We start from the raw sequence: 17141 nt of genomic DNA on the forward strand, positions 1-17141 counted from the left end.
ATGGCTTCCTTTGTAATTTTAGGATTATGTACTTTGTGGCTCTTGGTTATGTGTGTATTTTCATTTTTGTATAGTTTTAATGGCTTTGCCTGTTATTAATATATAATGTTCTCTGTTGCTAGTTATAATTTTTTATGTAAACGCCGTTCTGTAGGATGTAGTGTAGTTAGTCACCCAAGTTTGCCTATATTATCAGCATGAAATACATTTTTCCATTATTTCCTTCAACCTACACTTCTTTAAAAAGGGTGTTTTATATACATCATGGATGGATGATTTCTTAAATGCATCTGTCAGTCTCTGCTGTCTGTTGAAGAGTTTATTATACTTACATATACATTATTTATAGCATGGTTTTGAAAATATATATTGTTGTCAAGTTGGCTAACATACAGTGTGTAGAGTGTGGTCTTGGTTTTGGGGGATAGATTCCCTTGGTTCATCACTTACATATAACACCCAGTACTCATCGCAACAAGTGCCCTCCTCAGTGCCCATCACCCATTCCCCCCTGCCCATTAACTCTTAGTTTCTTCTCTGTATTTAAGAGTTTCTTATGGTTTGCCTCCCTCCCTTTCTGTTTATAACTATTTTTGCTCTTCCCTTCCCCCCTTGCCCGCCTTCCCCCTTTCAAGTTCCACATATGAGTGAAAACATCTGATATCTGTCTTTCTCTGACTGACACATTACACTTAGCATGATACCCTTCAGTTCCATCCTTGTTGCTGCAAAAGGCAGGATTTCATTCTTTGTCATTGCCAAGTAGTGTGCCATTGTATATATAAACCAAATCTTCTTTATCCATTCATCAGTTGATGGACATTTAGGCCCTTTCCATAATTTGGCTATTGTTGAAAGAACTGCTGTAAACATTGGAGTACATGTGCCCCTATGAATCAACACGTCTGTATCCTCTGGATTAATTCCTAGTAGTGCTATTGTTGGGTCGTGTTAGTTCTATTTTTAATTATTTGAGGAACCTCCACACTGTTTTCCAGAGCAGCTGCACCAATTTGCATTACCACCAACAGTGCAAGAGGGTTCCTGTTTCTCCACATCCTCACCAGCATTTATAGTTTCCTAATTTGTTCATTTTAGCCACTCTGACCAGCGTGAGGTGGTATCTCTGTGTGGGTTTGATTTGCATTTCCCTGATGATGGGGGGACACTAAGCATCTTTTCATGCTTCTGTTGGCCATCTTGGTGTCTTCTTTGAAAAAGTGTCTGTTCATGTCTACTGCCAGCTTCTGCACTGGATTATTTGTTTTTCATGTGTTGAGTTTGGTAAAGTTCTTCATAGATTTTGGATACTAATCTTTTATCCTGTACACCATTTGCAAGTATCTTTTCCCATTCCGTTAGTTGCCTTTTGGTTTTGTTAATTGTTTCCTTTTCGGTGCAGAAACTTTTTATCTTGATGATATCCCGGTAGTCCTTTTTGCTTTTAATTCCCTTGCCTTTGGAAATGTATGGAGCAAAAAATTGCCGTCTGTGGCTGAGGTCAAAGAGCTTGTTGTCGCTAAGGCAAACTCTCTAAGGTTTTGATGGTTTTATTTCTCATATTTAGGTCTTTCAACCATTTTGAGTTTATTTTTGTGTATGATGTAAGAAAGTGGTCCAGTTTCATTCTTCTGCATATTGGTGTCTAGTTCTCCGAGCACCGTTTGCTAAAGAACTGTCTTTTTTCCATTGGATACTCTTCCCTGCTTTGTCAAAGGATAGTTGGTCCTACATTTGTAGGTCCAATTCTGGAGTCTCTATTCTACTCCATCGATCGATGTGTCTGTTTTTGTGCCAGTACTGTACTATGTTGATGATTACAGCTTTGTAGTAGAGGCTAAAGTTTGGGATTTTTGTGCCTCCCCCTTTGGTTTTCTTTTTTAACATTACTTTGGGTATTTGGAGTTTTTGTGGTTCCGTAAAAGTTTCAGGATTGTTTGTCCTAGCTTTGATAAGAATGCCAGTGCAATTTTGATTGAGATTTCATTGAATGTGTAGATTGCTATGGGCAGTATTAAAATTTTAACAATATTGTTTTCTTCCAGTCCACGAGCATGGAATATTTTTCCATCTCTTTGTGTCTTTTTCAGTTTCCTTTATAGGTTTTCAATAGTTTTCAGCATACATATTTTTTACATCTTTGGTTAGACTTATTTTTATGTGTCTTACGGATCTTGGTACAATTGTAAATGGGATCATTTTTTTTTTTTAATTTATTCTGTCGCTTCCTTACTGGCATTGTATAGAAGTGCAAATGATTTCTGTACATTTTTATACCCTGCGATTTTTCTGAATTCATGTATCAGTTCTAGCAGCTTTTTGGTAGAGTCTTCCAGGTTTTCCATGTCGAGTAATCACGTCATCTGCAAAAGTGAAACTTTGACTCCTTTTTCTCCAATTTTGATGCCTTTTATTTCATTTTGTTGTCTGATTGCTGATGCTAGGACTTCCAAAACTATGTTAAACAACAGTAGTGAGAGTGTACATCCATGTACTCCTGAGCTCAGGGGGGAAGCTGTCAGTTTTTCCCCACTGTGAGGATGATACTAGTTATGGGGTTTCATATATGGCTTTTATGATGTTAAGGTATGTTCTTTCTATCCCGACGTTCTTGGGGGTTTTTGTTAAGAAAGTATGCTGCATTTGGTCAAATGCTTTTTTGCATCTATTGATAAGATCACACGGTTATTATCGTTTCTTTTATTAATGTCATGTGTCACATTGATAGATTGTCAAATGTTGAATGAGTCGTGTAGCCCAGGAATGAATTCCACTTGATCATGGTAAATGATTCTTTTTATATGCTGTTGAATTTGATTTGCTGGTATCTTGTTGAGAATTTTTGCATCTGTGTTCATCAGGGATATTAGCCTGTAGTTTTCCTTTTTTTGTAGGGTCTCTGTTGGGTTGGGGAATAAGGTAATGCTGGCTTCAGAGAATGAGTCCAGAAATTTTCCTCCTGTTTCTGTTTTTTGGATAGCTTGAGAAGAATAGGTATTAAATGTGCTTTAAATATCTGCTAGATTTCTCCAGGGAAACCATCTGGTCCAGGATTTGTATTTGTTGGGAGATTTTTGATAACTGATTCAATTTCTTCACTGTTCACATTTTCTACTTCTTCCCATTTGAGTTTTTGTAGTATGTGGGTGTCTAGGAATTTGTCCATTTCTTCCAGAGTGTCCAGTTTTTTTGGCATATAATTTTTTATAGTATTCTCTGATAATTGCTTGTATTTCTGACGGGTTGGTTGGGATAAATCCATTTGCTTTCATGATTTTATCTATTTGGATCCTCTCTCTTTTTGAGAGGTCTGGCTAGCGGTTTATCAATTTTGTTTTGTTTTGTTTTATTTTGTTTTTAATCTGCTCTTAATTTGATTAAGAAATTAAGATGATCTGGATTTTTGTTTTTGTTTTTGAGTTCTATATTGTTTACTTCTGCTCTGATCTTTATTATTTCTCTTCTTCTGTTGGATTTAGGGTTTCTTTGTTGTTCTGCTTCTAGTTCCCGTATGTGTGCTGTTAGATTTTGTATTTGGGTTTTTATTATTTCTTGAAATAGGTCTGGATTGCAGTGTATTTTCCTCTTAGGACTGCATTGCTACATCCCAAAGCATTTGAACCGTTACTTTTCATTTTCATTTGTTTCCATATTTAAAAATATTTCTTCTTTCAATGTCCATTTGACCCATTCATTCTTTAGTAGGATGTTCTTTCATCTCCATGCACTTGGGGGGTTTTCCAAACTTCATCCTGTGGTTGATTCCAAGTTTCATAGCATTGTGACCTGAAATGTGCTGGTATGATATCAATTCTCTTATATTTATTGTGGGCTGTTTGTGACGCATTATGTGAACTATCTTGGAGAATGTTCCCTGTGCACTTGAGAAGAACGTATATTCTGCTGCTTTGGGATGAAAAGTTCTGACTATATCTGTGAAGTACATCTGGTCCAGTGTATCCTTCAGGGCCACTGTTTCTTTATGGATTGTCTGCCTAGATGATCTGTCCCTTGTTGTAAGTGGAGTGTTAAAATCCCCTGCAGTTACCACACTGTTACCAATACGATTGCTTAAGTTTGTGATTAGTTGTTTTATGTATTCGTGTGCTTCTGAATTCAGTGCTTAAACATTTATAATTGTCAGTTCTTGACCCCTTAATTGTAATATAATGTGTTTCCTCATTTCTTGTTACAATCTTTAGTTAAAATCTAGTTTTTCTGATATAAGTATGATTACTCCAGCTTTCTTTTGACTTCCAGTAGCATGACAGATGGTTCTCCATCCCCCACTTTCAATCTGAAGGTGTCCTCAGGTTTAAAATGGGTCTCTTGTAGACCGCAAATAGATGGGTCTTGTAGACCGCAAATAGATGGGTCTTCTTTTTTTATCCATTCTGATACTTTATGTCTTCTGTTTGGAGCATTTAGTCCATTTACATTAAGTGTTGTTTTTGAAAGATATGGATTTAAAGTCACTGTAATTTGTAGGTTTCATGCTTGTAGTGATGTCTCTATTCCTTTGTGGTCTTTGCACCTTTGCACTCACAGTCCTCTTGCAGGGCTGGTTAATTGGTGATGAACTCCTTCAGTTTTTGTTTGTCTGGGAAAACCTTTATATCTCCCTCTATTCTGAATGACAGGTTTGCTGGATAAAGGATTTTTGGCTGCATAGTTTTCTTGTTCATCACATTGACTGTTTCGTGCCACTCCCTTCTGGGCTAGAAAGTTTTAATAGATAGGTCTGTTGCTACCTTGTGTTTATCCTTGTAGGTTAGGGCCCATTTGTTCCTAGCTGCTTTCAGTTTTCTCTCTTTGTATTGAATTTTGACAGTTTCACTATAATATGTCATACAGAAAATTGATTCTTACTCTATCCGAGGGGAGTTTTCTGTGCCTCCTGCATTCCAGTGTGTGTCTCCTTCCCCGTATTGGGGAGTTTCTCAGTAATGATTTGTGCAAGCACACCTTCTTCGGCCCCTTTCTCTCTCTCTCCTTCTGGAACTCCTGTGATGCGGATATCATTATGTTTCATTGAATCACTTAGTTCTCTTAATTCTTCCCTGGTGGTTGAGAATTTTTTTTATCTCTGTATTTCTCAGTTTCATCTTTTTCCATAATTTTATCTTCCATTTCACTTATTCTCCCTTTGTCTCTTAGTCACTACCTCTAGATTATTTTGCACCTTATTTACAGCATTTTTAATTCATTATGTCCATTTTTTAGTGCCTTCATCTCTGCAGCAGTGGATGTCTAATGTCTTCTGTGCGTTTTTGAAGCCCGGCGATTAACCTTACAATTGTTACTGTAAATTCTTGTTCAGTTACATTGTTTCTATCTGTTTTGATAAAGTGTTTAGCTATCACTTCTTCTTGGAATTTCTTTTGAGGAGAATTCTTCCGTTTCATCATTCGGCTAGTTTTCTGTCTCTTATGTGGTTGAAAAACTTGTTACGTGCTCTGCACTTGTGAGCGCTACGATATTATAGAAGGATTATACCGTGTCGAGAGCCTGGCCCTACATGACATGTTTTTTGGAGAGTGTTACTTGCTGTCTGTTGTGGTGACTTTAGTTGCTTTGTCTCCCTTCTCATAGTGATGTTTTGGACCTTCCACCAGGTTTTCTTTGATTTGTTCCTTGAAGTAGCCCTGGAAAGGAAAACAAACAAAAAGAAACATAAAGCAATAACAAACAAAGAAAAACAAAAAAGAAACAAAGCAAAAGCATGAAAACAAAACATAAACAAAATCAAAAAACTATAAACACTAGCTACAACGAAATAACACTAGCTAAACTAAATGGGCAGTGTTGATGGCGTAGGCCTTATCCCATACAAAGAGAGAAGTGACAGGGGCGGGAGAAAAGAAAAAAATAAATAAAAATGACCACACAGAGAAATTTAATTATTGCTTGTTAAGGAATCTTGCCAATTTGATGTTTACTTTCTGTGCATTTTGTGTCTTCTGTTTCACAGTTTCTCCCTTATTGTTTCATTTTGTGTTTAACTGAATTCATTTTGTGCTTTGAATTCTTTCTCACACAACGTTTTATCTACATCTTTTATTTTCCTAAGTGTTCCTTTGGAAATAGAAATGAGTATCTTAGGGGCACCTGGGTGGCTCGGTCAGTTAAGTGTACAAGTCTTTTTTGCGCCTAAAGTCATGCACTCTCAACAGTTCACACATTGAGTCCTGTGTGGCTGTCTGTAGAGCCTGCCAGAGATTCTGTCTCTCCCTTTCTGTCTGTCTGTCCCCTCTCTTGCATGGTCCCTGTCTTAAAATAAATAAATAAACTTTATAAGAAATTAGTATCTTAAACTTACAAAGTGCAGTAGTTCAAATTAACAGGAACTGAGATCTGATATTACCCCAAAATTTTAGTCCTGTATTTTAGTCCTGTATTTATGTTATTACAAAAGTTATCTTCATATATTGCGTGGCCAATATCATATATAGAATATGTATGTATATACATAATATATAAATATAAATGTAGTATTTGTAATATGTACTTTTATGATATATTTATATATTTCATGATATATTTATAAGACTCTGTCTATGTAAATTTAATAAATATATAGTATGAAAATTATTGCAAAAAGCATATATAATGTACCATGTAATGTATAATAATATAGAAATGTATATGTAATGTATGTGAAATATGTGTATATGTAATAAATGTAACTCTGTGTGTATGTTATGCATGTGTTTATGCTATATATAGTACATTATGTACAGTTGTGGATATACTTGTAATGTATATTATGATAAATATTGCTTTCTTCAATGAATCATGTAGGAAATAGAGGAGTTCCAAACCAAAAATATAATACTGCTGGGTTTATATTTACCTATGTAGCCTCCTTTATCAGCGTTCCTTATTTCTTCTTAGACCTTTGATATACCATCTGTTAAGCTTGAAAAGTCTTCCTTTATCATTTCTTGTAGGACAGAGCTAACTGAATCCAGCCCCTCACCATTTTTGGTCTTACTGTCTCTTTCATTTTTGAATTACTTTTTAGGAATATAGATTTTGTATTTGAGGTTTTTCCCTTTTATTAGTTATATTGTCCCACTGTCCCTGTTTTTTGGAGATATCAGTCATATTATTGAGTGTTCTTTTATGAACAAATCATGTTTATCTAGGTGTTTTGAAAATTGTCTTTAGACATTTTTATTATAATGTGGTGCAGTGTAGAACTGCTTGAATTTAACCTATTTGGAGTTAATTCAGCTTCTTGCATGTGTAGGTTATTGTCTGCCATTTAATATATCAAGTATTATTTCTTCCCATTTGTCACTATTTTATCTCTGAGCTTCGCTAATTATACATTGGCACACTTAACCCATGTCCGGAGGTATTATAGTTTCTGCTTATTTTTCTTCATTGTTTTTCTTTGTGACTGTCACATTGGATGCTTTTATTTGATTGGTTTTCATGATTATGTATAAGATAGTGGATTTATAGTCATTTTTGTAAGTCTGATGTCTACACTCCCTCCCAAAGAGTTTCTGTTAATTTCTTTTTCTTATAAATTGCCATATTTCCGTACTTTCTGTATGTCTTACAGCTTTTGTTAAAAATGGCAATTTTCCATCTAAATAAAAATAGTATTCCTTTTTTGGGATATCTCTGAAGTATCTATTACTGTAGTTTAGACCAGTGCTAGTTATTTTATGTTTTACTAATAAATGGTAACTCTAGAAAGAAGATATTCTCCCTGTCCAGCCTTTGTTGTTGCCTCTTGTGAGCTGAAGTTGTCCACTTGTTTTGTGATTTTCCTACCGTTTTTTTCAGAGTATATTTTCTCTGGTGTGTGGTAATGAAGGCTCCTTTGAATTATCTCAGTAGGTACTGGTAACGGACAGATTTTCTGAAACCCTTGAAAAGAGAAAAATACACACACATACAGACACAGATAGGATAAGGGAAAAGAAAAAAGAAGGAAAAAGAAAAGCTTATATTGGTCTTTTAAAATTGGTTCTGTGTTAGGTAATTTTTTTTTTTTTTTACTCTCAGTTATGATAATGTTTTCTTAGTAGCTTTTCTGTTCTGCTTTCACTGAGCCTGAATTTAAAGAGGTAAAATAATGAATTTAAAGAGGTAATAATTTGACACAATTTTTTCTTAACGTGCCTTCTGACTTGGGCTTATGAGTGGCCTTACTAGGCCATACAAGTGAGCCTACTAGATTTCCTTAACTTGCCTGTGCTTTTCATATTTATTATTCCTGAATATTCCACTTTCTGGCTTTACCTCCTAGTCTGTCGGCATGTATAATTTTTTCCCCAATGGTTATTTGTGTTTCAGAGAGGAAAAGTGTACTTATTTGTCTGTGAATGTTTTTGGCAAGCTTTCTTTGTATGGATGCTCACACAGATAAGAGTTGAGTCAGTTACTCTAGGTTACCTAAATCCAGTCCAAACATGATTCGTTGGGAACCAGGAACTCACAGTAGAAGCACAAACAGTCATGTACAGGATTTTTTTTGAACAGGAAAATGGGTAGAATTTGACTGAGGTAAAATACCATATGTACTATATTCTGGTTAAATATTCACTTGGTTGATAAGAACCTTTGGCTATCTCTTAGAACTTTGATGAGGCATATTCTTGACACTTTCCCAAGATTTATCAGTGTTTATTTCAGGGAAAAGGACTCTTGTAGTTCCCTGCTTGGTGGTGTTCTCCAATGCCACCTATAATTGGTTGTTTTAAATATTTTACAGAATGTGGAACTGCTTTCACTAATAAACTTCAAGGAATGTTTAAAGATATGGAGCTTTCCAAAGATATCATGATTCAGTTAAAACAGGTATTCCTAGCCTAAGAGATTTTTTAATGTAGTATAAAGTTCTTGAATGGTTTGGTTCCCTTAAGATTTATACTTACATTAGAGACATATTAAAGGAAGTTTAAATAAGACTCCACTTTTTGTGTTTTTTGAAAGAAAGTTCATACTTTTATAACCTTCCCACCGCATATTTAAAGAACTGTATACAACATATTTTGAGTAACCATTTTTATTTTTTTTTTACTCTTACTTGGCTTTCCATTGCTTTGCTATGTACATTTTAGTTTCAGTATTTTTGACTCTGTGTGTATCTTTTTCATAATTTTCTTCAGATCATTTGAGGTAAGATGGATTTTTTAGAAAATACAGTGGAAGCTTAATTCTATGTTTAATTAATTGAGGCAACCAGACTGCACGTTCTTGGTTCTTTTCAAGCATTTTATTAAAATGAAAATGTCTGTTTCATTTAAATGCAGGTTGTATTTTCAATGAGTAATTTATTACTCAGATTAATTTTAGTAATGCATTTCTAATATAGAGTTATAGCTATGTAAGAGTTTTAAAATTCTTACATTCATTACATCACTACGTTTTTGCAGTATACGAAGAACCAAAATATACCAGGAAACATTGATTTAACTGTGAATATTCTGACGATGAGTTTTTGGCCAACCTATATCCCTAAGGAGATCCAGTTACCCCCAGATGTAAGAAATTCACTGTTTACATTATTATATTATATAGTAGATTAATTTTCAAGTACCTTTTAATCTTTTTTAATTTTTTTGTAAAAGTTTTTAATGTTTATTATTTTTGAGACAGAGACAGAGACACAGACAGAGCATGAGTAGGGGAGGGGCAGAAAGAGAGACACAGAATCTGAAGCAGGCTCCAGGCTCTGAGCTGTCCTCACAGAGCCCAATGCTTGGCTCGACCTCACGAACCATGAGATCAGGACCCTGGCCAAAGTCAACACTTCACTGACTGAGACACCCAGACACCCAGGCACCCCAGCCTTTACTCTTTAATAAGTCTTTAGGCCATACTTTACGTTCATATAAATGTCTCCTTAATGTTCTCTGTTTTGAAATGTAGTCATACAGTTTTTAGGGGGGCACACAGGTAAAATAGTTCAGTGTTAAATAATTCAGTAGTTCATAGTTTAAATAGTCTGTCTTTTTCATGTAGTCAGTTGTAGATTTTGAATCGACCAGCCTGGCTTCCTTTTGCTTTTATGCTTTGCATTTACTGGTATTGACTTCTATTTCTCTTACTGTGTATCAGTAAAAATATTTACTCATGAACCACATAAACATATGATAGAAAAAGTCATCAACAAATCACTCAGTATCTATTGATTGCTCCACTTAGTAATCATGGAAACCCCTCTCCAACTGCTACCGGTTTTTAGCTTTCTTACCATACAGCTTTGGTTTTAGCTTTCTCTTCTCCATAAATCAGTTACCCATCCTGTTGGTTGTTCCTCTTACCGGGACCTGGTGGCACCTCAGTTGCTATTATCTTTACTTTCTTTCTCCATGGATTTATTTAATTTGTATAATTGTATTGCCATATTGGTGGATTTCCTGTAAGTTACTGAATGCACTACAGTTGAACTAGAAGAATCAACAGAGGTTGTTTCCTTGTTTCAGAAGTCTTTTTGGCCCCCACCCAGTCTTTTCTCCACAGAAATGTGTTACATACCCTTGGGGAAACCATGCATGGTCATGACATATGTTTTTAAATATAATATTCTAGGGCTGCAAGTAGGACTTTAATTGGTATACAGTATATCAATTTTTCTTTATTTCTTTCCTCCAGATGGAAAGACTTCAGAAAAATTTCAAGAATTTCTACTTAAGCAGACACAGTGGCCGGAAACTTCAGTGGCAGTCAACTCTTGGACGTTGTGTTCTTAGAGGTGAATTTAAAAAGGCAAGCAAATGATCTTTAAGATAGCATTTTACTTAGACTTCTAAGTTATAACAATTTTACCTTGATAAAGAATATTTACTTTAAATTTTATTTATTTTGAGAGAGAGAGAGAGACACACAGAGAGAGAGAGAGACAGAGACAGAGAGACAGAGAGACAGAGAGCACGAATGGGAAGAGGGGCAGAGGATAAGAGGAGGAGAGGGAATCCCAAGCAGGCTCTTTGCTTTCAATGCAGAGCTAGATGTGGGTCTCTGTCCTAAAAACAGTGAGATCAGGAGTCAGATGACACTTAACCAACCGAACCACCCATGGTCCCTGATAAAATATATTTTTAATACATACTTTATGGAGAAAGCTCATTTGTTGAATAATGGTGTGTTTATGCATTATGAGTATGCTGACAGATCAATCATTTGTGTATAAGTGAATTTTTAAAACATAGTACTTGCCATTTTTATCTCTGTGATACCAGTGCACATTGTTTGATCTCTGATGTCTCAGAATCCCAATCAGTCATCATTAGAGCCCTGGGATGTTAACCACCCGGGACTCACATAGCTAATGGACGCATGCACTGAGTTTGAGGCAATGGTGTGATGTTGTTATGACATAGTTGAGTGAACTGTTTTATTAAAACTATTTCTCAAGATTGAAAAAGAAAAAAGACCAGTACAAAAGCTCCTGGATTGTGTGGAATAGAGAAACACAGTAACATTCTGATGCGATGGCATAAATGAAGCACAGAAGAAAAACGTAGACTGATATCCCAGAGATCATTTCTTGATGTCTAGTGTGTAAGGAGCTGTTGGGATATAATAGGCGATGAACTCCCTTTGTGTCTCGTGGCATCCATTGTTGGAACTTCTGAAATAATGACACAGGAATTGGCTGGATGTCTCCTCGTATCCAGCGGCTTTGACTCTTACCCTGTGTTGTAGGTTGAAAATTGGGCCCCAAAGATAAGTCCGCAAACTTACTATGCTTTGGAACTAACGTTTCTATATTTTGAAGAAGGTTTTTGCAGATGTGGTGAAAGACCTTGAGCTGAGGAACTCATCCTGGACTATATGATGGGCCCTAAAATCCATATCAACTTTCCTTATGAGAGAGAGGCTTGGCAAGCTTATACACAGAAATCCACATACAGGGTGCCCGCCCCTTTGCCCCTCCCCACCCCAGAGACAGAGAGACAGAGAAAAGAAAGAGAAAGAGAAGGGTGATGTAAAGATAGAACCTGAGGCTAGAAGATATTCTGAACCCTCTGAAGAGACTAAAGTCCTGCTACACCTTGATTCTTACCCAAGGATGCTGATGTGAATTTCTGGCCTTCAGGCTTGGAGAAAATACATTATTTGTGTCTTTTTAAACCACGATGTGTGTGGTAAGTTGTTACAGCAGCCACAAGAAGTTATACATCCTCATATGCACTTTACTGTGTGACTTAGTTTTTTCATAGATGGCCCAGGCACTGACAATCTATACATAAGTATGTCCAACATGTTTTAGTCAGCATTCAAAGAAGAGACTGAACCTGTTCCTTAGTGTCGAACTTCAGTATGGCGCCTCCGTGATCAAAGTATTAATGGATGAGAAAAGAGGTTTTGTTTTTAATCCTGCCTCTGCCAGTTTGGGGGTGGCCTTGCTGAAAGGTAATAACTAAAGTTTGATACAAGCAGAGGGAAAGAAACACATGTTTATGTTTATGTAATGACAATTAGATGCTTATGGTTCTCCACAATAACATGAGATTCACTTGATTCCCCCAAGGTAAAGTTGGGCCGAAATGATTTAAATCCTCAGGCTACACCTGAGTATTTAATGTTACTGGAGGAATTGAAGCAAGATAATAACTAATCATAACTAATTTTTCATGTATATGTGTGAATTCTTTATTACTTTTGGCCCTTAACACACGTGGAAAACTCAGTATATGCCAGTAGAACAAGTGAAATAGTACAGAGCTGTAGTTAAAAATTAAAAAAAAATAATCTCAGTCCTTTCACTTCAGAATCCTGAAATGAATAAACAAGTTTATATACAACCATGTTGTTTTATGTGATGATGCAAACATGTAACACTTAGTTTTGTCTCATTTTACTGATTATTTACTGAGATTACTAGTGTACATGTCACACTGCTACTTCTTTTTATTCCTCTAATGGATTCATCATGAGCATCTATGCTAATTAAACTATGAAGATACCGTTTTTAATTGTTCTCTGTTATAATTCTTCTTAATATTTCAAATGATCTTCAGGGGCAAAAATCCCCAATTAGAGAACAGTAAGCATTGTTTGTAATACAATTGAAAAGGGAATCATGAAAGACTATATTTTCCTGAGTAGTTAAATGCTGATAATACCACACAGAAACAGTTTTCTTGTGATTAGGCACGTATGTTTTGGCTTTGATTTTTGAGAGTGCATATTTTCTATCTGTTTTTAAGTTGACTTATTTTGAGAGAGATGGAGGAGAGAACAAGCAGGGGAGGGGCAGAGGGAGAGGGCGAGGGAGAGGGAGAGGGGGGAAGAGGATCGAAAGTGGGTTCTGTGGTGACAGCAGAGAGCCCAGTGCTGGGCTCACACTGATGTGCCACGGTGATGACTTCAGCATAAACCCGATGCCTAACTGAGCTACCCGGGCCATCCTGAGAAAGCATATTTTCAAAACAGCTCCTCGTTTCATAAGAAAGATTCTTTTTTAGAGAGAGGACAGAGAGGGAGGGAGGGAGGGAGGGAGGGAGGGAGGGAGAGAGAGAGAGAGAGAGAGAGAGAGAGAGAGAGAGAGAGAGAGACAAAGACAGAGACAGAGAAAGAGAAAGAGCAAGAAGGAGAAGGGCAGACAGAGAAGGAGGGAAAGAATCTTAAGCAGGCTCCATGCCCAGCAAAGAGCCTTATGTGGAGATTCATGTCCTAACCAACCTTGTGATCATGACCTGACCCAAAATCAATAGTCGGATTCCTAATTGACTAAGCTACCCAGGTGCACCTCACCCCCTATTAAAAAAGATTCTAGCGTAGACAGCACATACATTCTCTTTAATTGAACAGGGTTAGAATCATAGCAAAATTGAACAGAAGGTACAGGGTCCCTCATTATGAACAACTCCAACCAGAGCAGTACATTTATTACAGTTGTTAGTATTCCATTGATGCATAATTATTTCTGAAATCCCATAGATTATTTTAGTGTTCAAGGTTGGCATTTTATGGGTTTGGACAAGGTATTATGACATGTATTATGTAGACTAGTTTCAAGTCCCTAAAATTCCTCAGTGTTCCACTTGAATTCCACATGTATTTTTACTTTATAATTTTGTGAATGCATTATTTTTTTCAGAAGAGTTACATTTTCCCAGTAAAAAAATGTAAATGATGGTTTTGTTCTGTGTTTGTTTTTGTCTTATATAGAAAATTACACACATTTGACTCTTTACTAGGAAAATACCGTTCATCATTGTAGAGCATTTGACACAATATTCTAATGATGTAAAAGAATCAGCTCTTCTTAATTACTTTGGAAGTTCATGTAATCTTAACCAAATTTGTGAACTATATTGGTATCAATAAAACCTTAACATTTTTTTTAAGTTCATCTGAAAGAATATGTATGAGTAGTAAACAGCGAAATTCTAAGAGCAATAGGGAAAGTAGTTCTAGAGCCTATTTTTCATTACCATGATATAAATGATGCCCCTTGGAATATAGTAAATAATATTCATTTTTTCTAGAAATTTCCTATAGAAATATTCATTGCACCATATCACTGTTGACTCCAAGTACCTTTTTTTTTTTTTTTTTTCCAAAAATTTCTGAGGATGCCTTTCTCTAACATTTTGATTTGGGTTCCTAAGATTAAATCAAGTTATGATTGAGCTTTTTTTTTTCTTTTAAAACAATGAGAAATTAGAAGCTCTCAATAGGAAGCCATATTTGATAGGAGAAAAGAAGAATAGAGAAAATGAAGTATTTGAAATAAAGATTAAAGAAACAGTTGAATAAAAATGTTGAGAATTGAATATGATTTATACATTGCAAAAGATTTACTCTGGTATTTTAATTTAAAAAAAAGATAAACTCGATCCCATCAAAGTATATTGTCATGAAATCTTAGATAAGAGACACAGAAAAATTTGTAAAGCCTTGAGAGAGTGAGAAACTAAAACTCATAGAATGTATGACTGGAGGCTACAAGGCATCTGATTGCTCAGTAGCAGGAACTTGAATATGATTACATTGTCTTCAGTTCTCTAAGGAAAATGATGTCCAGGTGCAATTTATGTGCTTAAGAAAATAATTATTCGGATATATACATGAAATTGTCCTATATCAGGCACACAAAGTCATAAAAATATAATTTCCATCTATTCTGTCTCTGGGAACTTTAGGAAATGTACTGCATCAAAATGACCGATTATAAGACAGATGTCATAATACGGGAATGGACATCCATCTGTGGAAACACAAAGGGAATCCATAGGGAGCCGGTGTGTTCAGAGGGTGTTGGAAAGATTGCCTTCTAAAAGATTGAATAAACTCAGTTATGGCACTGTAGATAAAATTTAAATAACTTTCTGCATGGTTAGAGCTTTTTAAACACATTTTGCTTAGACTAGATCAAAGAATAAGTCTGTCTTAAGACTTAAATGATGTCTGTATACCTAGAGTATTACCTGTGTGGAATTAGTTACCTTTTATATTTCAGAAGCAAGGATTTAGACTGTGATTATGGAGGTGTTCCAGAATTTTAAGATTTCTGACTCTTACTGTTCTCCTGGAGACTGTTATCAAGGAGTAATAATTTTCATTGGAAAGTATTTGCTTCTCTCCCTGTCTTGGTGTAGGGCAGAGGTTGTTGCATATATAAGTCGTCACATTACCTTCTTCAAAGTTTCATCCCAAGATAAGCAAGGGTTGGGAGGAAAGGGAACTAGTGCAGTTTTTGATGGAACTCATAATTAGTATATCCATATCTATGGAAATCTGCATTCAGTATAACCTGAATAATACATGATATTATTAATATATAATAATATGAATGTAGGTGTTAAAAATTGTTTCTACATTCTGGTTTGTTTGAATACATTTGAAAGGAAATAGTACCTTTCTTGAAAGCTTGATGATGTATTGATATATGGAAAAGAAAAACAATATAAAAAAGTTTAGTCAGTACTTAGCAGTAAATGCAAATTATAGTTATAATCAGCTACAATCATGATCCTGATACATAATCACCATATGTTATTTTTTCAGCCATAAATATAATTTACCTGTTTCAATATATATTTACTTAGCTGTATAACTTTGAAATTTCATCATTTTCTTTGAGAGTGGTTTCTAAATTGTGTAAGATTCACATGCCACAAAAGCTGGATCTATTCCTGTTTTGGACCAAAGTCTGAAGAGCATGGAAAAACATTAGAGAGAAAGACATAACTGGAGAATGGGGGATAAAAGGGAATGGAGAAGACTGGGGTAACAAAAAGTAAAGGCCTTTGGGGCTTCTGGGCGGCTCAGTTGGTTAAACGCCTGACTTTGGCTCAGGTCCTGATCTCACAGTTTGTGAGTTCAAACCCCACGTTGGGCTCTGTGGTGACAGCTCAGACAGAGCCTGGAGCCTGCTTCAGATTCTCTGTCTCTGTCTGTGCCCCTCCCCCTCTTGCGCATGCACTTGCTGTCTCTCAAAAATTATAAAACATAAAAAATTGTTTAACATAGAGGGCTTAAAGTTGGAGGAATGGAAATATCTGAATTTGAAGCAGGAAGAAAAGAAAATTGGTGGGGGAAACTGGAGGGAATCAAGATATAATAAATAAGCTGGCCGTTGAAACCAGTTAAAGTTTATAGTCTGACATCTAACTGTAGAGTTAAATGTTGACTATGGGCTTCTCCTTTGTGGCTTTTATTATGTTGAGGTATGTTCCCCCTCAGCCCACTTTGTTAAAAGTTCTATCAGGAATGGATGTTAACTATTTTCAAGTGCTTTTTTTTTTCCCAACTGTTAGAGGTGATCATGTGATTTGCATCTTTGATTCTGTTAATGTGATGTGTGACACTGATCGATTTCCATATGTTGACTCCTCTTTGCAATCCAGGGATGAATCCCATTTTATCATGGGAAATCTTTTTAAGAAGCTGTTAAAAATTCAGTTACCTGGTATTTAGCTGAGAAATTTTGCACACATATTCAAGGGCTATTGGCCTGTAACTTTCTTGTTATTATAAAGGTAAGAACGTTGGCCTAGTGAAATGAGTTTGGTAATGTTTCCTCACCTTCAGTTCTTTTGAGAAGATGAGAGTTTGAGTTTGAGAAGTTTGAGAATAATTGGCACTAATTCTTTGGATAGTTTTCCTCTTGTGAAGTCGTTAGGTTTTGGATTTTCTTTGTAGATAGGTTTTTGGTTAGCTAT

At 35.7% G+C, this 17141-nt stretch overlaps 1 protein-coding gene across 1 annotated transcript in view; it reads left to right on the forward strand.

The window, feature by feature from the left end:
* LOC128773880 (cullin-4B-like) overlaps positions 1-17141 on the forward strand; it is a 137961-nt gene that overhangs the window by 72034 nt on the left and 48786 nt on the right. The window contains exons 15-17 of the mRNA XM_053891917.1: positions 8732-8817; positions 9405-9503; positions 10618-10731. Coding sequence (XP_053747892.1) covers positions 8732-8817; positions 9405-9503; positions 10618-10731 — 299 coding nt within the window. The remainder of the gene's footprint in view (positions 1-8731; positions 8818-9404; positions 9504-10617; positions 10732-17141) is intronic.

This window comes from Panthera pardus, unplaced genomic scaffold (assembly GCF_024362965.1).
Source record: "Panthera pardus isolate Hobbes unplaced genomic scaffold, ASM2436296v1 HiC_scaffold_27, whole genome shotgun sequence".
Lineage (NCBI taxonomy): Eukaryota > Metazoa > Chordata > Mammalia > Carnivora > Felidae > Panthera > Panthera pardus.